This window comes from Syzygium oleosum, unplaced genomic scaffold, assembly GCF_021117445.2.
Source record: "Syzygium oleosum isolate NSW1041296 unplaced genomic scaffold, Sole_v2.1 Sole_v2.17, whole genome shotgun sequence".
Classification (NCBI taxonomy): domain Eukaryota; kingdom Viridiplantae; phylum Streptophyta; class Magnoliopsida; order Myrtales; family Myrtaceae; genus Syzygium; species Syzygium oleosum.
The window spans coordinates 7,145,706-7,171,426 of NW_026607501.1; the positions used below are offsets into that span (position 1 = coordinate 7,145,706).

The 25,721-nt window shown below is 39.7% G+C and overlaps 3 protein-coding genes across 5 annotated transcripts; all 3 read right to left on the reverse strand.

The window, feature by feature from the left end:
• Window positions 1–362: 362 nt before the first annotated feature.
• Window positions 363–2,186, reverse strand: LOC115678729 (transcription factor WER-like). Its single transcript, XM_030602145.2, has 3 exons — window positions 1,924–2,186; window positions 1,661–1,790; window positions 363–822 (listed from the first exon to the last, which is right to left on the reverse strand). The coding sequence occupies exons 1-3, from the start codon at window positions 2,042–2,044 to the stop codon at window positions 414–416; spliced, it is 660 nt and encodes a 219-aa protein (XP_030458005.1). The 5' UTR covers window positions 2,045–2,186; the 3' UTR covers window positions 363–413.
• A 6,995-nt stretch (window positions 2,187–9,181) lies between these two features.
• Window positions 9,182–14,690, reverse strand: LOC115678728 (uncharacterized). 2 transcript variants are annotated; one of them, XM_030602143.2, is made up of 11 exons: window positions 14,464–14,690; window positions 14,256–14,304; window positions 14,087–14,161; window positions 13,219–13,305; window positions 12,065–12,121; window positions 10,918–11,010; window positions 10,185–10,257; window positions 9,993–10,068; window positions 9,792–9,882; window positions 9,457–9,621; window positions 9,182–9,338 (listed from the first exon to the last, which is right to left on the reverse strand). In XM_030602143.2, the coding sequence occupies exons 2-10, from the start codon at window positions 14,292–14,294 to the stop codon at window positions 9,502–9,504; spliced, it is 711 nt and encodes a 236-aa protein (XP_030458003.1). In that variant the 5' UTR covers window positions 14,295–14,304; window positions 14,464–14,690; the 3' UTR covers window positions 9,182–9,338; window positions 9,457–9,501. The 2 variants fall into 2 exon arrangements, with proteins under 2 accessions (XP_030458003.1, XP_030458004.1); XM_030602144.2 differs by lacking the exon at window positions 9,182–9,338 and having other exon boundaries at window positions 9,353–9,621.
• Window positions 14,691–17,439: 2,749 nt separating this feature from the next.
• Window positions 17,440–21,125, reverse strand: LOC115678727 (protein KINESIN LIGHT CHAIN-RELATED 3-like). 2 transcript variants are annotated; one of them, XM_030602142.2, is made up of 3 exons: window positions 20,875–21,125; window positions 18,350–20,400; window positions 17,440–18,005 (listed from the first exon to the last, which is right to left on the reverse strand). In XM_030602142.2, the coding sequence occupies exons 2-3, from the start codon at window positions 20,365–20,367 to the stop codon at window positions 17,795–17,797; spliced, it is 2,229 nt and encodes a 742-aa protein (XP_030458002.1). In that variant the 5' UTR covers window positions 20,368–20,400; window positions 20,875–21,125; the 3' UTR covers window positions 17,440–17,794. The 2 variants fall into 2 exon arrangements, with proteins under 2 accessions (XP_030458002.1, XP_056175048.1); XM_056319073.1 differs by lacking the exon at window positions 20,875–21,125 and adding an exon at window positions 20,676–20,867.
• Window positions 21,126–25,721: the final 4,596 nt, after the last annotated feature.

The window sequence follows — 25,721 nt, forward strand, 5'->3', positions numbered from 1 at the left end:
TTTGTTTCTCTTCCCAGCATGTGGTCTCCGGGTTCTCTTGGCACTGTCATACACCCCCATCGTTATGTAATAGAAACATACGCTTCTTTTGTTGTTTTGTACTGAAAAAGCCCAACGATCTCTTTCAATATCCATCGTCGATTTGATGTACTGTTTATGGCCAAGCATTCCGAATGATATCATAAGTCGAAAGAACATCTGGATCCCTAAGTTTATTACATTTACCACACTTGATGTTTTCTAAGTCACTGCATGCATCTGTTGTGGCCAGACTCGGTATCTATTCGATGCTAGTTCCTTCTACAGGAAAACAAGAACAAGCTTTTGTATGTCCGCATTGAGAATTAAAGGGAAAAGAGAGATTAATCACTTATAATGATTACTTCGGATCAAGGTGAGAAAAGGGAATGCGTTTACAAGCCATCAAATACAAGATCTAGAGCGTACTCGTCCAAATGTTCCAGGAAATCGGGACTATAAAGATTTAGACCATCGTTAAATAACCAAAAGGGATTTTGGAACTCATTGCCCGGAGCAGCCAATTGCTGTGAGGAATCGCACTCGAGCGCTCTCTGAGACGGCTCGTCGTCCCCCGCGATTTTCTGAGCAGTTTCGTTTAAGTGGTCGCCGGAGGGTTGATTCGGGCTCGAGCCCAACGCTACGGCCTGATTCTCCTTCTCCTTTTTTAGGCTGGTTCTCGGACTATCGTCGGCTCTGCCCTTGCCTTTCTTGAACCCGAGCCTCTTGCTCAAATGAGTGTTCCAATGGTTCTTCACTTGATTATCGGTTCTCCCAGGAACTCGCCCCGCAATAAGCGACCATCTGGATAATAAGACGAAGGACAGCGAAAACACGTTTTAGAGTTGTTCCATGTTCTTGTTTTGGTTTTCTTTTCGGGCATGAGCGGTAATCTAAAGTCACATGCAGAAAAGTTCTGAAGTTGTTGCTATCACCGGGTCCTAGAGGATATCTATCACTATATGCTATGCAATCATCATTCATCGCCATGGGCGTACTGTTCTTGATAAAGCCAATTCTCATCAAACAGGGAGATTGGTGAATAAAGTTAAGTTCAGTACATCCAAAAGTGAAATGATTTGAAAGTCACCTTGCACGGCAAGAGGTACCACTAGCATAGCTCCATTACTGTGGCATTATTGACAGCTACATATGTGCATCATTTATGTCTAGAAAGTTTACCAGCAATAATCATAATGAAGGCCAAAAGGATGGGGCAAATCATTGCTTCAACCTTCAAGGACGAATGCATAAGGCTGTGTGATCTTACTGTTCTTGGGTCACGAGTCGGTGTATATCAGAAACATCGTTCAGAACACTGAAAAACAGAAGTAAATGTTTGGAGGAACTAAAATAAACCAGAAGCAATTCTTTGCAAAGGGTCTCGCCATAAGTTAATTAAATTACCACTTAAAGTCTCAAGGAGTGGGAATAATCAAGACAAATATGATTTTCATGTGAAAAACACAGGAAGAGAGAAGAACTGCATACCCACTACCCAGAGATGTATGTCCACTCATTCGGCTTAATCAGCGATATCAATAATGGACGAAAATTACAGGTTCTAAGTTCTAATTGCAGATACATTTCATATCAGAAGAGATCGAGAAGAAGGAGAAATAGAGAGGTGAGAGAGAGAGACCTGTTTCCAAGAAGATTGTGGAGTCTGATGATGAGGTCGTCTTCTTCCTCCGAGAAATCACCTCGCTTCACGTTCGGGCTCAAATAATTCATCCACCTCAACCTGCAGCTCTTGCCACATCTTTTCAGGCCTATACAAAAACAAAAACAAAAACATTATAAGGCACAGACACCAACACATGTTTTTCAGAGTTCTTCAACCGTATCCATAAAACTCATGAAGTTTTGACCAAAAAAGAAGAAGAAATGATTAAATAGTCTAACCTGTCATCTGGGGAATGCGATTCCACCTCCCCTTGCCATGCACACTCACGTAGTCCGCGAGAAGTCTGTCCTCCTCTGCTGTCCACAACCCTTTTTTGTGCTCCTTCTTCTCTCCCTTCATTCTGCTGCCAAGCTTTATGATTTCGATGCTTCTGTGACAGGGAGAGAGGGAGGGAGAAAGAAGGAAAAGGTTTGCTCCTTTTTCTGAATGAGTGTTGAAGGTCTATTGTTGGGAAGTGCAGAAGCAGTGCTTTCTCTGTGTGTGTACATATATACTTGTCAGGGAAGAACAAGATTGAGGGCGTAATTGTTGTGGGTGCCTAGCTACGAGCTAGCAAAGCTAAATGTCATGTGAATAAAAAAATTCACAAGTAGTGCTAGGTATACTAATATCGATCCATAAATAACTGGTAATTAAAGTGATACGACGAGCTGTAATTGAGCATTTATACGAACTCTCGATCCATAAATAACTAATAATTAAAGTGATACGACGAGCTGTAATTGAGCATTTATACGAACTTTTCTCATATTCAAACGCTCAATAATAGTTTGTTATATAACCCAGTGTGTGTTAACTTTCTAAACTGGTTTTTGTCGTAGAACAAAGTTATAATCGAAGTATGAAGGTGCTCGGCTTCTACTAAAGATTAATTTTTATCGAACGATAGACACTTCAAATGGTACGAGAAATCAATGCACTCCATACGTCCGATCAATTAGGATGCAAAAAAAAAAAAACAACTTAATTATGTATTACTTGATTGAATAATGTATTATATGGAAGGGAATAAACACAAGAAAAGTATAATCGAATAAGAAACTTAGCCAACTTAGGAGATCTCATGCACCGAAGAAAATGGTTGGGGGATTTGTTAACATAACAGTTTTTGGGCTACTGTTAAAATAATAGTATGTTCAAAGTCACAATTTCTTGGAGGAGTGGACCCCATAATAATTTTTAATTATTTGTTATTTATTTTTTGTGGCCCAAAATAAACCGTTCTTCTCGTAGAAGGTTAAGAACAGTCACATAAGCATTTCTCAATGGTGGTTAATATCCTAGGATAATCCTGAGTTAGGGCGCGAATGATAACCATTCTGTTTTCCTGTTTTTTCATTTTTTTGTTTTCGGAAACAGGTTTGGAACAGAAATCCGTTTGGTAAAATAATTTATTTTTTTATTTATGGGACAAATTTTGGCCCATAAATAGATTATGAACAAAAATGAGAAGTTAAAATTTTTTATTTTTCTATTTCTAAAACAAAAATAGAAATAACAACTCTTTTTTATTGTTCTCTCTTGCCGCCCACCGCCGCCCACTCGCCACCACTTGTCGACGCTCGCCGGCCGGCTGTCCGCTGCCGTCGCCTTTTGCCGGCCGTCTACCATCGCCTACCGCTAGCCGACCGTTTGCCATCGCCCGTAGCCACCGCCGCTCGCCAGCCGTCCACCGCCACCGTCTTTCGTCTGCCGGCCATCCGCCGCCGCCACCTTTTGCCAGCCATCCGCCTTCGCCTTTCGCCGACTGTCCGCTCGCCACCCCCCATCGCCGCTCGCCCACCACTCGCTGGCCATCCGCCGTCACCCGCCGCCCATCCGCTGTCGCCCATCGCCACCGCCGTTCGCCGGATGTCTGCGGCCATCGCCGCCGCTTATCGGCCGACAGGAATAGAAATTTTGTGTCGTTATCAAACGAATTTCTATTCCGGGAACAGAAATTTCATGTCGTTATCAAACGCTACTTTTTGCTTAGAAACTTGTTCAAGAAAGAAAAATAAATTCTTTAATTTCTAGCCAGAAATAGAGTGAGAAAAGAGAAATATTGTCAATCGCGGTTTCAATGTCGCACACAGAAAATTTAGACGAGGAGGTTGACTTGTCAATACCTGTACATGGCCAAGGGCTGTCGTGTCTCCCGCAGCAGGATGCAGATCAGGACCGAGGGTTTTTTGTTTGATACCATAACGCTTGCATATCATTAAAGGCCATCGGGCCTCTGTGCGACGGTGTCCACACAACAGTATTATCTTTCAAAAACACACGTGAGCTTAACCCCACTTCCTCTGACTCTCTGAGGCATGTGTCCAAAGCTGCTGCTTCTCTTGTTCTCTTGAAAAAAGAAAAGAGTAAAGTCATGGAGATCCAAATCTGATAAAAGAAGACATCTCCCCTTCTCGCCCGATCAGTTCTCCCTTTTACTTTTTGGGGGCGTTGGGTGGTTGTTCTTGGATTTCTTTTTGGCTCAGATGCTTCGAGTTATTTGCCAAAATCTAATTATCGGAGAGTACTTTTCTTGCACAATCTAAACCCTTCGCTATTGATTTGGATAGCTTGTCAAATATTCAAACTCATCATCCATGATGACGAAGGTGGCTTTTGTAACCACGGAGTTACTCAGGCTATGCACCATATAATTCGAAAAATTGTGAACTATTTTGGTCGCGCATCACAAAATAATTTATGGGTTGCTAATGATAAAAGTATTAAACATAAACATTGTTCTTCACACGCCATGATGATGTGGAAAGAGAGTGAAGTGTTGAAGTATAATTATGGATATTCAAGAATTCTCTATTAGAGAATTTTCTTAGAGATATTATTTGATAGTTCATTATTTTCTAAGATAGCTAATTTTTTTGTTAGATTAGATTATTCCTTTCCTATGCATATTGTTCAGGTATAAATACCCTTTTCTAATAAAGTGCAATGCGAAACTAATTGAGTAAATATATCGTTTTTATTGATTCTTTATCTTCTCTCTATTGGGGTGTAGTTCATACTTCCCAGCGACTAGACGGAGTATTGCTCCCCGGTGAGCGAATGGGGGTCGCAGGGTGGCCCCGAGCCGCTAGAGGTCTTTTATAATTTGAGACCGAAAAACGAAAGTTTATTAATGGTTTCCTAATTGAAGTAAGTTTTCTAGAAAGATCTTTCCTATTTTGAATCAAATATTATATATATATAGATGTATATATATTCTCTTTATCTTGTAATTGAGAGATGTAATAGATATATGCGAGGTGCTAATTATAGTCGAATCTAGGATAAAATTTGCGTCTCAAATTTTTCTTCTCGCTTTTACTCTCTATTTTCTTTGTGATTGTGTGGCGAATCGTAACACTCTCATCCTAGAACATTACATGGTACTAGAGCCGCTAAAGAGAAATACCCAAATCAAAACTCTAGTTTTGTTTTTCTTTCTTCTTCTGATCAATCTCAGTCATGGCTAGTGACTTTAGCATCTTCATCTTTGTTAAGGTGTCGAGCTTCATTCTAATCTCTACTCATCGTTATGGGAGTTGCGCCACGCGGTCGTCAGTCACCTCATCTTATTAACTTCCCAATTTTGTCAACACTCAATAATGCTTATCATGGAACGTTATTTAGTGTGGAACTCTCTTTCAATTTCGAGGTTTATTGACGAATGAAGTCACGGTCAAGTATCCAGGTAGTTGTGAGCGCCGGAATCGAGTACATCTCTATTGAGTGGCTAAAGTTGAGCTCGTGGGGTGATGCCGTTAAGTATTTAGGCAACTATGAGCGCCGAAATCAAGCATACCTTCATCGAGCAGTTAAAGTTGGGCCTCGTGGGTTGATGCAATTTAGTTTTCCGCAATTCAAGTTAGGTTTCCACACAGTTCTATCAAGGTTGCATGAGAAAGATACGTTAAACTTTCTTATAATATGTTTCTTCAATGCTTGTCAAATCTGGTGATGATGTAGATTACATTCAATTTGTTGTGTAAGGTTCGGCTTACACCATTGTCATAGTCTTGAATCCGGTTTGATGTATTCACATCCTTTATTTAGTGTAAGGCCCAGTTTATGTGGTGCATGGTCACGGACTTCAAAAGAAAGCTACACCTGTCATATGCAAGTTGGATGCTCCAGCTTGAAGGGAAGTGTTGAAGTATATTTATGGATATTGGAGAATACTTTTAGAGATATTATTAAATATTAGGGATATAAATTGATATTTCGCTATTTTCTAATATAGCTCATTTCAATGTTAGATTAGATCATTTCCTTTCCTATGCAAATTGTTCGGGTTTAAATACCATTCTCTAATAAAGTGTAGTGTAGAGCCAGATGTAGTCTCTCTCCTCTTTTTTGAAAATCCTAGAATATTTACATGAACAGTCATTAGGTCAGTGTCTACATAGGTGCGGGTCACCAAAGCTACCGAGAGTTGAATGGTTCTCTAAATTGTTTCAAAATGTTTTTGATTTACACTTTGTACGATGTTTGTATGGAGTACACTGCACTGCATGGTCCAACGGTCCAACCCTTGTTTTTGGTGTCATCTTATATTCTGTGCATGTCAAGTTACTGTTGCGCTCAAATGGCTAGGCTCTAAGCTTTTTGTGTGCGTGATTCACGTTTTGCAGACCCTCTGTAATGTTGCGACGAGTCGTAGCTTTCTTGAAAGTGATCTCTCTTGGTAAGCTCCCGAAATCTGCAGACATTTCGTTCCCTCTAAAGGGCTCACGAAAATCTCTGTTGTATAGTAAGTTGTCCCTTGAAAATTGGCAAGGGAGAGATTTGTGATAGGATTTGTTTCTTGACCGTCTTCCACTCTGCTGCGATCGTCTTACTTATTAGAGCATTGAATTCCCGCCCTAGATAAGCCTGTGAGACAGTGACAGAGGTCGAGCTGTGGGAGAAGTTCTCGGACAGAATCTTGAATCTTTTCTAGTATTGATTGCAAGATGGCGTGCTTGTTCTTTGCTTTGTCTTGCTCGTGGTTTCGTTGATGCACAATAGCGCAAAGCTCATCGCCTTTTCACCTGTACAATGGAAGTTTGATCACAATGAAAATGGTTTCGTTACTATTTCAATAATGACCAAGCTCCTACTTTTAGGGACAGTTTCGTTCCGATACAATGAAGGCCGTCCGCACAATTACAACTCACTTGTCAGTCTCGACGATACATAAAACCTCTTGGTCTGATGCACTTTATAAGGGAACAGGAATTGCGAGGGCCGTCCCCGCGGTGGTCTTTTAAGGACAACGAATGTCATCTTTTCGTTATACCCTAGATAAGAGCCATGGACAATTGGACATTACTAATTAACACATTTAGATGAGTAGAATGACATTCGCAAAAATTTGAAACATGACATATATGTAAAATGTCAAGTAGACAAACCTCCTCTCTATCCATACATCAGCTTTTATGTCATTTAATTTATATAGGATTGTGGAACGTGTCACTTAAAATCAAACGTGAACTAGACAAATGTCAAGATCCTATGCATAGGGCATTGGCTTAAAACACAATAAAGAGGTAGAGGATTCTTTGTTCCATAGTGGGTCTCAATATACATCTTGTTTGATGAATTACGACATGTTCCTACACGGATATACAACAACTTGTTGTACATGAGAGTTAATACATTTGATGCCAAGTTGATTGATATCAATCAATGGCTAAGAAGTCCAAAAACCCAAATGGACAAACATCCAAATCACGCCACCTACTTTATCCCTAGGTGTGGAGACAGCATCATTAGTCAATGACAAGCAATAAATAATTTACAATATCTAATCCATGAAAAATGCCAAAATGGAAAAAGGCAGGCAGAAATTCATAGGTTTAGAGGTAGATTCCGGGTGCATAAATTAATCCCCATTTTTCTACCATAGTCCTAAATACCGTAGGGATCGGCCATTGAGCCTACAGAATCAGGGAAACAATCATTAAAAATGGCTCGAAATAGGGATATTACCATGAGAAAACTCAAATTCAAAACTTGTTAATATATTCAGTTGGACTCATCTTCACACAAAAGTTTAGACTACACCAAATCGGTTCTCCGACGTCGGGTTTTTTTCAACACAACTCACACGTGCGTCTTGACACGATGAATAAAACTAAGTAGAAGCTTGGAAAAACTCATTTACAGTGTGCACTACTAGTCAAATCATTTCACATGCAAATCAAAATCCCTCACGCTGAGGAACCGTTCAAAATGTGATCACGAGTCCTAAACAGGCAAACAGTAGTAGACTTGAATACGAACGAGGGATACAGTGGCCCTAGTTGGTCGATGAATCTGAAAGGACACACCTACATCGCATTATAGGGGGGATGCATTTAATGCAATGCAATAGCTCCAAAAGGGAGCCAGGACAACGAGCTTTAATGCGATGCAATGGCTCCAGGAGGCGGGACAACAATTTACTAGTTCCCGAGCAACGGGACTTTGCTTGAGTTAGATTCCCTTGTTTGCATTCCCATTTTCTGTTCAAGTTTTTGAAACAGGAGAGTGAGTGAGCACTGAGCAGAGCCCGGAAGAGCAGGTGGGTGCCTGCGATTCATCGTACTTCATCGAGACACGAGAATATTGGCTACAGTGATTGATCAGCACAGAGAGCGCGAGCGAAGACGCATTCAATTTGACTAAAACCTTTCGATCAGTATATTACAGACCACGGGACTCGTCCATATCCCGACCTGTTCCAGGGACTGTGATTGTGTGCGTGTTTGTGTGGCAATTAAGGGCAACCCGGTTCAATCTTGTACTGTGTTTGGAGGAGGATGTTGTATCTTTCGTGAGCGCGTAACTAGTTCCCGCCGGGTTTTTGACAGTCCTCCATCTCTATGTCGATTGAGCAATTGTCAAAGTAAACAGATCGTATGGTTAGAGATGGCCCCAAAAAATGTGGACTTTGAACTCGACCTCATTTGATAACCTCTCCGTCTTCTGTACTTAAAAGGTTTATCTTTCCTACAGTCTATCTAGATTTTTTTTGGGTGCCTTTGCTCAATGCAAACCGTCCACGTCTGGTTTCTCAAGGGTTTGTAGATATGGAAGGAATGGAAGCACGTAACTCTGGAATGTAAAACCCCATGAATTCAAAACTCTGCAAAGCACACTAACATTAGAGAGAGAGAGAGAGAGAGAGAGAGAGAGAGAGAGAGAGAGAGAGCACATATAAATTACCAACACCGAGACTGAGAAAGACCACCTCGGGTGGTTGTTGAAAGCAGCTGAAGGGGTTGTTCAAAGCTGCAAATAGTCTCCACAAGACAGAGAACAACCACCTCGGGTGGTTGTTGAGAGCAGCTGAAGTGGTTGGATACTAGGTTGTTGATGGCGATGAACGCGACTCATTGCCATGGATAGTCGTGGTGGCAAACAGCAAGCAATGTCTTCATGAGATTTAAACACAACTCATCTGTCTTTTCTCATATCTAACGCATTTCACAGACTATATCCACAAATCGCGTTCTAAAATTGCACCAAACAGGGAAAGAAAACTGTCAAATTGGCCCCATCTATAAATCAAAGGTTAATGAATTTCACTACAAGTTCCTGCACGAGCGTAAATAGCTGGATTGCAATGGCAATCTTCACCTTGTACCTTCATTTGCACTCTCTATCAGCTCGCGAGGACATACACGGGCTCTCGCATCAGGAAGATTAAAACTTTCAAACCATTATCATTGAGGGAGAAAAAGAACGTTTTTCATGACATTGTATCCGTGAAGATGATTTATCTGGCGACAAAGAGATAATATTACCTTGGCAAGGCAGGGATAAAACAACTTGTATGAATAAAAAACAGATCATTGAATTCTATCGAGCAGCTTCTGGACCATAATTCTCTGCTGCACCCCACTCAAGGACTCCGACTTCATAATCGCATTCGAAACAACAATTATGGTAGATGGAGATGCCGCATTTACCTGAAATTTAATAATAACTTTTAACAAATGAGATTTGTCATCGGGACCAACTATAGAGAGTAAAAGGTTGCTGTTCAGCAGGCGACAATAAATTATACACAGAAAAGAGTTATGGAATTATGATTTGCAGAGATGGTATCGATGTCCCAATCATGCATAAAGCAACATACCCAGACCCGGCCATTCAAGCCAACTGCTATCTCGAAAGATAACTTCTTGCCAAATTCCTCAAGTACTGGACAGGTCGGCGAACTGAGCAGCCTAGAAAAGGAAAATAGAAATGGAGGTAAATGACCACTAGAATAGAGAGATATTGTTCGTGTCTTAAACTTGTGTGAGTGCCCAACAAGTAGGATGGAAGAGCAAATTACATCCTTGATAGACCAGTTGAACACTCAAACGAGTAACCATCTTTCAGGGGTCCAAATTCTGCTGCTTTCCCGCTTGCTAATTGATAAAACAAAATCATAACTCAGCGAGCGTGCATATATCTGAAACACTAATTAGGGACAAGTGAAATTGCACAGATGACATGAATGCACTGCAGATTCAAGCAAACTCACCATCAGTACATGAAAGCTCCGGATTAGTACCAGGATTTGCTTTTGCAACCCGCGCATAAAGCAAAGTCCCTTGCTACAGCATACAAAACATAGGTTAGGCATGCGAATGCTATCATGGATATATAAGTCTCATAACTGTAAACAATTCAAGCTTAGTCATAATTCATCATACAACCACCATATCCTTCACATACATCATTTCTTGATAAAGTATTCACTTCCGCAGTTTTATAAGCAATTTACTTGCAGGAAAAATGCTGCATCTATCAATATGAGCATAGTAACAGACAAATAATAACATCCATGAACAAAAAATTTGATGACCAGCACGTACAAGGCTATAATCGTTACTTCTAACAATAGAGCTCGGATCTTTATCTGGCCAAGAAAAAGGGAATCTGCTATAGCCTATAACCATAGATTTCTTAATCATGAATCTCGAATTAATCATGGCGTACACATTCTTTAGTGATTATTATTGCTTCCTCCACTTTCTAGACCATGATGTGCTTGATAAGCCAGATTCCATGATCATGTTATGATTCTTATCTTTGTCAGAAGATTCGAATGCATGCTCAACCAGCCATTACCATTGAGCATATAATGCAGCTGAATCTCCATGAAACAGAGCAGTACATTTAGAGAGAAGCCCATTGATATTAAAATTTCTCCGTTAAGGATTTTTACAGAACTACTTAATGCATCCACAAAAATCAAAAGGAACACCATGTACCTCAAACTTCGGTATGTTTCTTCTAGTTCCTCCTTCGAAGGCAAGCACAGGCAAAAAGGCCAATGCCGGTCCTTTGATGTCAACAAGGAAGTTCTGTAATTATATGAAAATTAGGGTAAGAAGGTTAAAGATAAATGTGATAACAACAATAAATATCAGCCATCCATGGCGAGCTAAGTTGACATCATTTCATATTGGACAAATAATAACATAATAAGCAAGAGAGACGTCGACACTGAACCAGCAGATTAGAAAGCAGAACATGAACAGAGGCATTATGACTAACTAAGAATCTCTGAAACATTAACAGGGACACCTCATTATCCTTACAAACCCATCGGCAACATATATATTCCTACGAACAATGCAATACACACTGAATGAGATCATACATCGATCTAAATTGCTTCTCATTGCCTCATTGATCTTATAGTAGCAGAGATAATTGTTTGCCATTGCCATATTGGTCCTTGTGCATGTAATCCAACTCTCCTGCTATCATTTTAATTTATAAGGGTAATATTTAGTTTAATGTCTCCGAATGTACTGGCTTCTCTTTCAGACATTACTCTTTCCTTCACATTCTTGCAGTTCAGAATCCAACTCTGCCAAGAAAGGTAATCACTGGTGCTGCAGGGTAACTTTGAACAAGTTCAGATCATGTTCAATCTTTTTATTTTGCTTTGATAGGTGAGACCTTATTCAATCTGTTCTAAATTGAAGGTAATCAGACTGACCTATAAGCCAGGTACTAGTAAACTAAATAACAGCTTGTTTATTGTCTATAGTCTACTCTAGGGGGAATCCATGACAGTTTCAGCAAGGCTAGAAGAAGTCCTTGAATCTGGCCACCTGATAAGAAAATTCCGTGCCATCTCACATAGCTTCGCATTCCAACATACCTTGCTTCCCACCGCATTACTCTACTTTACATGACTTCATTTCAAAGGGGAAAAAAAGAGAGAAAAGCAAATGCACATGTGCCTCACCCATACATTTCCTCACCATAGATATCGCTACTCTCTCAAATAAATGACTGAGGAAGATTCTTCGCTTCAAATAAGACATGTTATCAACAGCGTATGGCAGTTAAAACATCTCTAGTACAAGAATAGATCAAGTCATGACAAATTCAGAGGCAACTTACATCTGCTTTAGTGTCGACCACGATTCCAAGGACAGTGTCTTCCACACAAGGTACATACTGCAGAGAACAATAAATTTTTTTCAAAATGCTACATAACCATGTACAACTCCTCAATTTCCAAAAAACCTAAAGCATTTAAACCTCTATGATGCAGACTGCCAGGAATTTTGGTTTCCTTGTTCAACAATTAAAATTACTCAAGCAGTAGAACTTCATGCTGAGAATTAAAATACCTTGGATTTATTTATGCCTATTTCCGTCTGGAGGGTACTAGTTAGACCACTCGGACTGTAAAGATCAATTCAAATACTTAAACACTGCAATGTTCTGAGAAGTTTTTAGGCCCTAATTCAGTTTAGCCGCATCTGAACAGCATTGCGCCTAAAAAGTCAGGTTTCCAATCCATATATATCCCAACTTCGACAACTAATTATTTCAAATAAAATGAAAAGTGCCTTAAGAACTTAAGATCCATTGGAAGAGACAGACCAATAGCCAGTGGCAGCACAATTCCAACATATAGTTAACCACAGACCCAATTATTATGGAAGAATACAAAGAAAGTCCATCAACACGATAAGCTAGTCCCTTTTATATTGTTCCCCAAATATGCTTCACTTTTCAAATATCAAATAAACTGTCCATATTTCAGTCCTGAAACCATATTTGTGTCCCTTCTAGATGAGCTCCAGTCTAATACTAAATCCAAGTAAAGTTATGTTAAAATCTCTATCCTGGTGATAACATCTACATAGGTCTTCCCTCGTGAGGAGAAGTTTCAAGTGCTCTAGGAGCACACATGACTGTCCACCCAACCAATCATGGAGCAACAAGAGTTGTCAAATTATTTTTCTATGGAGAAAAATAAGCCAGTATATAACACGTGGTGCAGTGTGATCAGTTGGGTAGGTAGCCACTAGTTGTCCTGGAGTACCTTTAAGACACATTCAAAAAAACCTTCCTATGCTAATGAAGATAAACCAAAAGACATAACAAAAGCCTGGTCAACAAAAAACAATCGGTCATCTTTTCCTGGGGTGGCTGTTGAATTGTTGCTCAGCGAAGCGCAGACAGGACACCTCCTGAGTACTAAAGCACAATGCGACAGTTGCTCTTTATCCCCTTGTCAAGAGCAAACTGGATAAAATACTCACCCTCTTTTGAGAGCTTTCAACCCAGTATTTATTTGGTTTCGAGAATCTTAGTTTCCCAGCCTTCATGACTGTAATAAAGTCAGATTCCTGTAAAAACAACGAGTGCCCAAATAAGAATGAATGCTATTCTCCTTCAATAAGAAAAAGAACAACCAACCATCTTCAATATTTTACTTAAGGAAATAAGACCTCTAAGAAGAAGTTTCTTTTCTACACTATCATAACTGGAAGTTGGACTTGAAAGAGCCAATCCTCTATAGGGAAAACCATTTTGACTGTCACTGGAAATATAAGGCATAAGCAATTTCGGTTTTCGGAATAAAGTATTCACAGCTATAAAGACCTGAAATTCGCAAAATCATCATGTCCCAGTGTAATGCTTGTGGAATTTTTAATGAAATATGTATCGCAAATCCCCTCATCCTAGATGTAAAGGCCACTCAATACACAATCGTGTCCCTCAAAACGATCAGACAATGCCTTTGGGAAAATAAAAAACCTCCGAGGTAGAAACCTATGTGCATCAATCTCTAGCTTGGACAGTGCTCATTGATAGCCAAATTGTATAAGCCAAATACAGGACAATGCAAATGATTCAAAAATCAATTTTTCTTACAGAAATACGTTAGTAAATCTAAACCAACGTGAACCGTGTCGAGAAAACTGCAATAGAGAAAATGAAAGAGCGAGGAGAAAACATAAAAACAAGAACAATGCAATGACATTCCCCGCTTTCTGATGGAATCACTTCAGTGGCCAAATCAATTTCATTCCATCGTCTTGACAATCTTTGTCACAATAGTTTCGCAGAACTAACATATAAAAGGGGAACTAAATTTGGCATTATATCAGGAAAGAAAGGAAAAACCTGACGAAGGCCGCCACCGATCTTAACAGTCTGATTAGAAATTTTCGACAGATCAAGAACCAAGTCTCCCGGTACCTAAGCCCAATGCATCAATGCACATGCCATAAGTCATCAAGTAGTAAGAAACGCTATCAAATGGGGAGGAACAAATCAGAGAGGAAGCACTCACAACTTGGCGATCAACAAAACTTGATGCTTTATTTTCCATACTGGATTGGCTGCACATCAACGAAATAACAAAGCACTCAGCCGGTCAAAGCTCGCCCATTCAAGACACGACACTCTCCAACAATTTACCCAACTGGCCATGAAAAAGAGAAGCTAATGGTCCCGAGGGGGGAAGAATCAAGAAAAGGGTCTGAGAAGAAAGAACTCACAAGTCGATGCCTTTCGAATTCAGGGGCTTCCTTTCTTTGGTGGGTGCTCTCTCACTTGGATTTTCCTGAACCGCAGAGGGCAGAATCCCATGAAAGTTCCGACCTTGAACAAGAAATCGGACTCAGACGCGAGAATCAGCAGCAAAGGGCGAAACTTTTTGCGGGGGTTTCGGTCGGAGAACAGAGAGACTTCTTTCGAAGCGCGAGGTTTTGTGTTCTGCTCTCGTTTAGTCATGTCGTTTCGGACCGACGAGGGTTTAAAATAATCTCCTCGCGATGATGGGAAATTTTTTGGGAAAATACCACCAAAATCTCCAAATTATGTTACTCGTAACAAATTTACCCTGAACTTTTTTTTATGACGCGAAAAATCTTAAATTATGCCATTTGTGATAAATTTATCCTGAACTTTTTTTTTTACATGAAAAACCCAAACTATGCCACATGTGACACAATACTTTGGCCCATAGATATTTTCATCTTTTTTCCTTTTTTTCTGTTTTTTTTTCTTTTTTTATCTCTTCCTTCGCCATGCGGAGAAGCGGAGGGATCCTGAGGCTCTTCCTCCGCCGGCCGAAGGGCAGGAGCTACCTTCCGATCGGGCGACTCGCCATGGCTGGCGGAGGGAAAAGAGAAAAAAAGAAAAAAAATAGAAAAAGGAAAAGTGGTATTTTCCCAAATAATTTTTTTAAAATTTCGTACAAAAGGATAACAAATTACTTATAAAAAAAACCAAGTTCTCAATTTGAGCACACTTAAATATTTTTTTTGTTTCCATTTTATGAGTAATTAAATTATTTATTTTATTTTTAATTTTTTTAAATGTTTCTTGATTAAAAGCATCGTTTAGTTTACGCCTGATTTAAAAAATTTATGTAATTTCATCTCCATTAAAAAATATATTTATCATGTCTAGCTACATTTTTTATGTTTTATTACTCCATAATACCTTTCGCTCGTGAACTATATATTTAAAATAAAATCAATTAATTCGAATAAACAAAAGAAATATTATAATATGAAAACTTAAATATAAAAAAGTTTCATCATGAACATATTTAAACTGCAATTGTTGGGAGTTTTAGTGTAATACGTATTAAGACTTAAATAAATTTATATAGTTTGCTAATAGATTATCGATTTTAGGTGGGTAAGTTCCAAACTCGAACATGAAATCTACTTGTTAGAACCGGTTCCCAATTTTTTGAAATTGGAACCTACCTTATTTTTCATGGAACCGATCAACATATCCTATTTGTCTGATCCAATTCTAGGGTCTACCCGAGAACTAGTTTTTTTTTTTTTTTTGCTTCATTATTTTAAGGGAAAATACCACAAAAAGCCCCAAACTATGCTACTTGTGACAAATTTACCCCAAACTTTTTTTTGTGACACGAAAACCCCAAACTATGCCACTTGTGATAAATTTACCCGAACTTTTTTTTTGTGACACGAAATCGGCGGAGGGAAGAGAGAGAAGAAAAGAAAAAAAAGGAAAAAAAAATAGAAAAAGGAAAAAGACGAAAATGTCCATGGGCCAAAGTATTGTGAGGTAAATATGCCGCAAGTGGCATAGTTTGGCATAGTTTGGGGTTTTTAGTAGTATTTTCCCTTATTTTAAAAAATCAAGACAAATAGCTGTTACAGTAAAATAGTAAGAGTAATAAAACAGATTAAAGTAAATGTTGATACAAAACACATAGAAATATAAAGCAATAAGGAAGTTAAGCTCGTTTTAAAAAGATAAATAATCTTTTTCTAACTTTATAAAACGAATTCTAACTGCTTTCGGATGGGTGGGTAGATAGGTTTGCACATGGAATCTGAAATCTACTTGCATATTACCGATTCCAAAAATTTGGAACCGAGAATTGGACCTATTTCCATGGGCGATCGGTCAAATTCCCGGGTATTGCACAACCCTACCTCAACTTTGCCCACGACGGCAAGTTTGAGACTTGACCTCTAGCAACCTACCAAAGGAAGAATGGAAGAAAAGAAAAAGAAAAAGAAAGAGAAAGAAAAGAAAAAAAATAAATAATTTAAATAATATTAAAAATTATTCATGTCAGTATTGGCAGTGCCACATAAAATGACTAACGTTTATATCAGCGATTTTCAGCTAAAATTGACCGAATAAGCTGAATTGATACAAATGCAAAATGTTCGGTATCAATTGACAAAAAAAAAATTATGATTGAATTGATACAATTGTAATAGATCTAGACTTTTTTTGGTAAGTCTACCCACTATCTTACTAGCGAGACAACAGATTCATCGACTTCCCCATGGAAACACCACACATAACCTATTTTGACACAACTTGCCCATCTCCAAGCCAAAACATAGAAAAAAAGCTGATTTGAGATTTGATACCATAAGAGAGTTCACATGCTGAACATCGCAGATTCCACCACACCTGCAATGCTTTTGGGTTATTCCCCGTCACAAAGTCGCTACTCATCACAGATGCAAACACTCTCCGTCCCACATTCTCTTGATCCAACAATTCAACCTCCAAAGAGAAGAGTGCTTGCTCAATGACTTCAGAGCCGAACCAGTTCCAAAAAAATCAAAATGATGGTACAGAAAGGTATCTTCAACATTGAAAAGGCCAGCATGATTTGAGCTTGACCGTCCACCAGCACCCACTCTTCCACGATTCTATATAAAGCATTCAAATCGGGGGCCCAAGCAACTTGAATGGATGAACACAATCATTATTGAAATCGTGTATTATTTGATTGTTACGTACATATAACCCAGCATGAATAGACCTTATCGACATCCGTTCGGATCTTATAATTGACCATCCAACTGCATCTATAAATAACAGTACTGTTGCCGTGATCAAGCAACCCTTCATCATTTCATCGAACGATCAACACATATCTGAACATCAATTACAGAGGTCCAGAGAAGGGACCGAGGATACATAATGGACACGGCAGTTAAAAGCATTAAGAGAAGGAAAAAGAACGCACAAACTGCCGACATCCATATGATGCAGCTATTGATGTATCATATACCTTTGGGATAAAACTCATCCCAGTACAACAATGTGAGGGAAACTGGGAATAAATATCCTCAAACCTGTTGAATAAATTACGACAAAGTAACCGATTTCTTCCAGAAGGTAATACAATCATTGTAACAATATAAACAAACAAATGGAAAGGAACTCCCGCCCTGTATTGCATGTGCCAGAAAAGATTATTACACCAACACCAATGGCCTCCTGTTCATCTCTTTTTGTTCACCAACTCTTTCTCTGTTTCTTTAAGTAAGACCTATGATACATATGTTCATTCTGCATCGGTGACCATCGCTGTCATACCTTAATGCCATTGCTATTTACATTCTGAGCATTAGCATCAAGAAGGTTCTCCAAGGATCTGCCTTTTCTGCTCCGAACCCTGCCCGCTTCTTTCAGTAACTCGGCCAACCTCCTCTTCTCATCATCAACATCAGGGTTCGCTGTCCCGAGCTTTTCTTCTCTCATCTCAACAACATACTCCAGGATCTTTATCGCGTCATCCAACCTATTGTCGTTCAAAAAGGATCAGTGAGAAAACATAAACCATGAATGGTTGGGACTCTTCTTTCTACACACAAAATTGCAGATCCTACAAACTCAAAACTTCCTAGCCACGAGCGTACACATAAAAGATATTCTATCTTATGGATGTTGCTCGGATGGGATGCTTAATGCCATATTGTAGCAACAAATCTATCACTGCCTAATTAGGCACACCCCTGATGCAAGTTCACTCAATAAGATGGCAAATCTTTTGATACACTTAAATGCAGAACCACATCAGATTTTATCTCATAAAAGAGGGAGGCAAAGAGAAGAAAGAAGAAGAAAAAGGTAAAGAGTGGGAACCTGCCGATTGCATCATAAGTGCCCGCAAGATTGCTATACACACCGAGCGTATCAGGATGATAAGGCCCGTATTCTTCTTCTAAAATGTTCTTGGCTTCTTCGAACAATTCGGCAGCCTCATTTATTGCATAACGCTGCACACAAGCCAGCCCCATCTGATTAAGAGCAATACCAAAAAAGGCAGACTTCCTCTCCCCGCTTGCACGAAGTTTCATTATGGCGTTGTTAAATGATGCGTACGAATCAGAATAATTCCCCAGCATGTAATACATGACCCCCATCTGGGCTTCAATCCCAGCTACTGTGCTTTGCTGACCCGGGGCATCATTATAGATCTTAAGTGCCTTCTCAAGCAATTTAATTGCTTCCTCCAATTCGTTCATTGACTCATATATGGCAGATACATCAGTGAGACCAGTAGCAAATTCCTCAGGAGGTATCCCGTGCACAGGCTTCTCGTAAATCCTTAGAGCATTTTCACAGTATGACTTTGCTTCTCTAAACTTCCCCGTCTTGTTATATAACTCAGCCAAACGAACAAACACCGAAGCTACAGAAGGATGGTTCTCTCCTTTGGCGGTCTTGAAAACTGTCAGAGCTTTCTGATAAGCAAACACAGCCTCATCATATCTAGACAGAGACAAGTACGAGTCACCAATACTGACATCAACAGAAGCCACCTCCACTTCCTGGCCATTTGCGACCATGGCCATGCTAGCTAACACCAGATGTTCAAGAGCAGCTTCATGATCCCCCTTGGTTTCACATATGAGGCCCATAAGCCTCCGATCTGCCGCTTCCTCGAGAGAAGCAGGGGAACCATTCTCGCGATGAAAGTCGAGGGCCATCTGACAAAACTGCTGAGCCTCATCAAACTGCAACGCTTGAACATGAGCTTCGGCCAGATACCGACAAGTCTCGCCAACTCTAAGATCCCCTTCACCCAGCACCTGTTTCTGGACCTCCAACCCCGTCGTATAGCACCTTATTGAATTCTCAAGCTGCCCCAACATTGCATAGGTATCACCCAGCTGCATGTGGCCTGCGAACTTTGCAAGAGCATGGTCTTGACCTTCCTCAACAACAGGTATCTCAATTGCCTGCTCAAGAACAGGAATCGCCTCACTGTACTGGCCTAAGCTGCAGTATATTGCGGCAGTAACATGTAAACACATAACCAGCTCTAAGCTGGGTTTGCCATTTGCACATAATTCAAATGACTTTGCTGCTCGGAGTGCCAACTCGAGAGCTTTCTGGGGATTATCCCCAGAAGAAACCAAATCCCTTGCTTGCTTCAGCAAAAATGGCCCTAAATCAGGATTACCCAATCCAGATTCAGATGAATTTGAAGTTCCATTCTGCACCTTTGGCCCCACTGGAGATAGATTCTTTTGCTTCTTCCCAGAGGCAACATTTGCATTTGGTTTTTTCGCGTTCTTGTCATTCCTTCTATCAATAGGAGGTTTCTCAGAAGGACTCTTGGTCTTAGGAGATGGTCTCGATGTCGCTTCTGATTCCATCCGAGACTGAGAAGCTTTCTTGGATTGTCCAGAAGAAAGGGATTTCGTACTTGGGGATCCGGCCTTCTCGAGCTTCCCTGACTTCTTACTGGAAGCCGGACTATCCTTCTTGGAAGCGGCATCGCTGTGATTGTCGTCCGCCGGTTTCTCGACCTCGTCCTCTTCCATTATCTCCACCTCCCTCATTTCACCACCAACAAGATGGCGCAGCTCCGAGTCGATCCTAGACTCATCCCCCTCGGACTCAAAGCTCTGTCTAGAAGGAGACTGATCAGAACTCTGCATTTCATACACGTTTGCATAAAGCTTCTCGATGGAGGTGTCCACCACTCCGTCAACGGGGATCTCAAGACGGGCACCGTGATGGCTTTGCTGACTGACGGTGCTCTTTGGGGATGTATTAGCGACCGGACTTTCCTTATAAGGTGCGGAGTTTCCGTTATCAAGTTCGCTCACTACTTCTTCTCCGCTGGTTCCATCCAATACAATTCCAGGCATCCTCGGGCTCCGAATTTAGACTAAATAAATTATCTGCAAACGGTCATTTCACAATGAAACAGTGATTCGCGGTCCAAACTACCAAGATCAAGAACACAGGAATTAACTCAAACAGTTGCCCAATCTAACGGTAACAAGAATGTCACATCTGTAACAAAAGCTTCGATCTTCACAATCTTATAACCGCTCAAGAGCTTTCCCAAGTTTCTTTCCCCTCCGATTATCAAACAAGTAAACGCAAACGCAAAAGCAAAAGCAGTAATCGATGACACACTAGATCTTTGCAAATCAACCGCATCGAATCTTACCCATATCAAGAACTGTCTCATGTTCTTCACAAAACATGCCCAGAAACGAGACAAGCGAATAACGAGCAGCGCCCGAGAAATCAACCGAGAACAACAAATCAAGCAATTGGGTCCCTGAAGATGATCCCACTACAGATAAAGGAGACAAGGTCCCGACTGGAACCACAGGAAAAACCCACCGAAACTCCAGAAGACATACCTTTGAATGACCAGACCTAAACGAATGTGTTTCTCTCGAGTCCTTTCTATGGAGACACCCAATCCAATACAGGGGAATATATACACGGGCCAATGAACATGAGGAACCCAGAAAAATTATCTCCTTCACAGAGACAAAAACGAGCACAAGAAACCAAAAGCCACGAAATTTATTCGTTTTTTTTTGGTGGGGTGTCCGTGTTTTCAACTGTGCATATATAAAAATAATCGAAAAAGCTGTGGAAGATGACAGAGGGAGAGAGAGACAGAGGGGATTGGAACTGCAAAGGGGTAGGGGCAGTTTGGGAAATCTTGGACAGTGGGAAGAGGGAGAGCAACAACAACAACAACAAAAGGTGTGTTTTTTTTTTCGATTTAGTTTTAATGAGAAATTTCGACAGAGGTGGAATGTCAGAGGAAAGAAGAAGACGACTTCTCGCCCCACCCCCACCCTTACCACCTCTCCTTCCTCTTCCTCTTCCTCTTCTTCTTCCTCCTCCCAATCCAATCGTGACCGGAGCAAGAAAAGGGCCTGCAACTGCCGACCTGCTTTCTTGTCCTTTCTTGTTTCTTTGGTCATGGGGGGTGTGCCACGTGGCGCGCCTCGTTTCTTGCTAATCTTGGAGGACGGGACGGTTATGCCGCTGCATGAATTATATATTAAATTCACAAATTTACCGCATGCATACAAATTTTTAATTTTTTTATGATAAAAAATTAATTTAAAGTAAATTTATCACGAGGTAATATAATTTTATCATCGTATGTTAAAAAAGTGAATACAATTCTCAATGTCCTTCGATATGGGTTAAAGATTACCCTTTTTTTTGAATTTTAAATTCTTATCGAGTATCTTTTTCTTTGAAGCTTGGCCGCAAGAGTTGAATTCGTTTAGAATGTAAAAAGCAATTATTAAAAGAAAAATATTTTATAGTTTATAATGTGCAGAAATTCTTTTCAAATTTTTTACCACGAGTCATTGCGTAAGGTCATCGATGATTCTATTTCTTTGCTCCGTGTAAGGACTTTTACTAATCTATATCTTTTTCTGATTCGTGTGTACGTTCGAAAGAGATCTTTTACTTCGTTGCTTCTCGTAAGGATCACCACTAATTGATTTTCTAACATGTACATGTCACGAGCCGGCAGTTTCTTGGCCACATACCAGCCCTCGTTATGTAATTGTTCCAAATAACAATATGACGAACAGTTTTTTTGTATCGAATCGTACCACGTCCAATTTAACTCAGACATTTAGTCCATCAAGCGATACACACAGAATACTTTAGGCACCACAATTGGTTTCGGCCTATTATAGCCTCATCAGGAGAGGGACATCAGCTCACGATCAGTTTGTGCACAGAAGGTTAACCTCGCCTCCAGAGCTCATAAGAGTATGTTTGTTCTATCCTAAAACTCCCAACACCAACTATCTCGACACTACTCCCACAACCTAGTTGTATTAATCCCTTCCATTCTGTATTACTCACTTTTCACTCGATAACCCCAAACTCCACTCACAAGGGTATAGAAGTACGTGATAATCACAGTCCGTGACATATGCACATTAGAAAAGATCTTTGAATTTAAAAAACTTTCAATGGACATTCGATGAGCGGATTAGACATATTACGGATCTAATACATTCTAATCTGTCTAGTATATTACAGTAAAATAGACTTTGGGACATCGAATACATTTAATTTTTATGAGAGGATCTTTTCTATTAATAAATAAAATTATAAAAAGTTTATGAGTGGTAAAACACAATTTGGCGCATTTAACGCATTTGATTTTAATGAGAGGAGCCTTTCTTTTACAAATAAAAAGTTAAGATGTATCTTCAAAGTTTCAATCTAATTGCATTCATCTTGCCGTATTATGAATATTTAGTCGTAAAGAAAAATAATTCAAAAAAATATACAAATTTGTCACATTTAACGACACCGAATAAAGCGGTCCATAATGTGAATCGCCCGGAATTTTCAAATCCGAAGTACTATCTAAGGGAAAAATGGAGGGGTAGCGATCTTTTAAATTTCCTATAATTTTACCAACGAGACGCCGCGCACGACACCGGACGACGGTATCAATAGCCCTATTCACGAATCGAATGTGAGTGTTAAGGAACTCGATAGTGGGGGTCTTTGTTGTCGAAATGATTGTGTTATTGGTGAAATGTTGGAGTTAATCTAGACAGAGGGTCGGGGTCATGGAAACCTTACTTTGCACTCTCCTAAACTTGGTCTCTAAGCTCGTCATTTGTTGGTTTTGGATCTTGGACTTTTGGCGTACATGTAAACACGATCCCATCACTTTGGCACAAAGCTGTACCTCGTATAGATGTTCCGAAGAACGAGTTAACTCGGACCGCCATGATCGGGAGATTCAGAAGATCGTTAGGGAAGCGCCCGTGGCTTTTCGAAAGAACGAGTTGGCCCGTCGATGTCTTAGTTGGGTTCCCGTCGAATCGTAACTAGGTTTCCATACTCATATCGCCGAGGCCCCGGCAACCGGTGGAGAAAAAAAGACAGATAATAAAATAAGAAATAGAAGAAAAAAATTCAGAAAATTTGTAAAAAAATTATAAAAATCGTCAACGCTAATGCCGGCTAGTGCCAGTTATTCTACATAAGATGGCTGGTGCTGACTGGACTGGTACATCAGTAATTTCTAATCTAAATTAGACTGCATTTTAGGACTACATCGGCCAAATTAAAATATTAAAAATTGGATTAATATGTTTAGGACTTTTCTAACAATTCTCTTCCGAGAGCGACGGGCATTTACATTTCATCGACATCAAAGCAAAGCACACGTGAAGCAACAAGTAGCCCTTGCATGCTAGCATAAGATTTAGCTCCTCTCTCTTATTTTTCTTTTTTCTTTTTACTATCTTATTTTATGATTAATACCACGAAAAACCCCCCAAACTAGTACACTTATGATAAATTTACCCAAAATTAATTTTTTTACTATGAAAAATCCCAAGCTGATACATCTGTGATAATTTTACCCTATATTAGTTTTCGTTAAATTTTACAGTTAAATTTCTGAATTGGATGACATATGACAGTTGACGGGTGTACTAGTTTGGGGTTTTACCCTCCCGTTTGTTACAGGTGTACCATTTTGTGATTTTTTGTAATATCAATCTAATTTAACGGAAGGTAAATTTGTCATAAATATATCATTTTGGGTTTCTGGTGGTTCAAAAATTAGTTTAGGGCAAATCTGTCACGGATGTACTAATTTGAGGTTTTTTATGGTAAAAAAACTAGTTTAAGGTAAATTTGTCACAGGTATACCGGTTTGGAGTTTTTCGCGGTATCAATCTATTATTTTATATTTCCGTGTGGATCCCACGGATAGAGTTTTAATTTGGTTGCCTGATTCATATCTTTATTTTTTATTTTTTATTTCTAATGAATGCAGTGACTAATCTCGAACCCTACACACTTTATAATGGGGTTCGTGACTTTTCGAGATGTGCTCAAGGTTGGCTTGATCTGGTATCCAATGATATTTTGTACTTGTTGAAAATATTATAAGCTTTATAAACTGTTCATGCGGCATGACCTAATTATTGAATATTGGGACCATTTTGAGATTTTCGATTGATCTCACCTCACCATTATCATTCAATTTTTACATGTACTTTGGGCATGGTCCCCGTCTTTGTACATTAACACTAAAGAAAATAAAGTCCTCATTCTGAAGATTTTCATGTACATCCATTAGTAGAGAAAAACGGTCAGCGTCGTGGATAGGTGATAATACAGTAATCGCATTAAATTCGAATCATTATAAATTATGGGTTGTTTTTGTTTGAGCGAAAAAAATTTCCGCGAATTAATTTTCTGGACTTTCACGCGTTTGGTTTGCTGAAAATAATCAAAAACCAACTTATAGTCAAAGTCAGAAAAATGAATACCCTAATCTGAAAAAGGGGAAAACATTTTCCTTTATCGCGAGGTTTTTCCCGAAACACACGCGTCATTCGTGTCAGATCGTGTTGCCATATTGATTTTATACCTATCAAGAGGCGGTATTCCTAAGAACGTTAGGTAATGCAAGTCTGATTCTGGGCTTTCACGCGACGGTTTGGCGACGAATCGACCACGAGACGCGAGACCAAGAACATTGGTAAGACTAATGATGAGCCATCATTTTAGTCCCCTTCAAACTCTCTCTAAACATGCCCTGATAATTTCTGCTGCCGATCCAACTTTTAGCACTTCATGAGGTACGAGTTTTTACTTAAGAGGGGGGGGGCATGATGGAAACCCCATTCGAGGGAACAGAAAGGTAGGTAGGTCAAGTCGAGAAAATTCAAAAGAGGACCGAAAGGTTAGAGAGATCGAGAGACTAAAATCTTCAAAATCACGTTGACGTCACTAATTTGGCATTACTTAAGCGTTGATGATCAGGAATTTTGGTAGGTCAAGAGGTAAGTAGAAAGCCAGCAAGAGAAACTTCAAACCTAGGAGCTCGTACCTTCCCCTGTCCTTGGTGCTTTTGAATGAATGAAGATTGCGTCCTAGGAATGTTTCGAAAGTCCAAGAAGCTCATCGATGTTTTGTTAGCAGCGAGAGACCTGCGGCAACGCTTTTGGGAAAAACCTTTGGATAATACAGATGAATTTTAGGCGAGAGGGTATTTTCAAAATGCAAATGGTGTTTGATAAAGTGTGATTTAAAAATATATTGAGAAGCAATTTCGGTTTAAAATGCCGTTTGGAAAAAAAAAAACTACACTTCGCGAAGAACTTTTGCTAGTAGAAAAAACAAAATCTCGAACCTTTGCCAGCAGAACTCAGGCCGCTCTGGTGGCCAAATCTAGCTGCCA

Excerpts from the sequence above, each read along its gene's own strand:
- LOC115678729 (XM_030602145.2), bottom strand. The coding sequence starts at position 2,044 with ATGAAGGGAGAGAAGAAGGAGCACAAAAAAGGGTTGTGGACAGCAGAG. Across the intron at positions 1,791-1,923 it reads TCGCATTCCCCAGATGACAG|GCCTGAAAAGATGTGGCAAG; the intron begins GTTAGACTATTT and ends GTTTTTGTATAG. Across the intron at positions 823-1,660 it reads CACAATCTTCTTGGAAACAG|ATGGTCGCTTATTGCGGGGC; the intron begins GTCTCTCTCTCT and ends CTTATTATCCAG.
- LOC115678727 (XM_030602142.2), bottom strand. The coding sequence starts at position 20,367 with ATGCCTGGAATTGTATTGGATGGAACCAGCGGAGAAGAAGTAGTGAGC. Across the intron at positions 18,006-18,349 it reads ACTTATGATGCAATCGGCAG|GTTGGATGACGCGATAAAGA; the intron begins GTTCCCACTCTT and ends GAACGACAATAG.
- LOC115678728 (XM_030602143.2), bottom strand. The coding sequence starts at position 14,294 with ATGGAAAATAAAGCATCAAGTTTTGTTGATCGCCAAGTT. Across the intron at positions 11,011-12,064 it reads TGGTCGACACTAAAGCAGAT|AACTTCCTTGTTGACATCAA; the intron begins GTAAGTTGCCTC and ends ATATAATTACAG. Across the intron at positions 10,069-10,184 it reads GGAGCTTTCATGTACTGATG|CAAGCGGGAAAGCAGCAGAA; the intron begins GTGAGTTTGCTT and ends TTTATCAATTAG.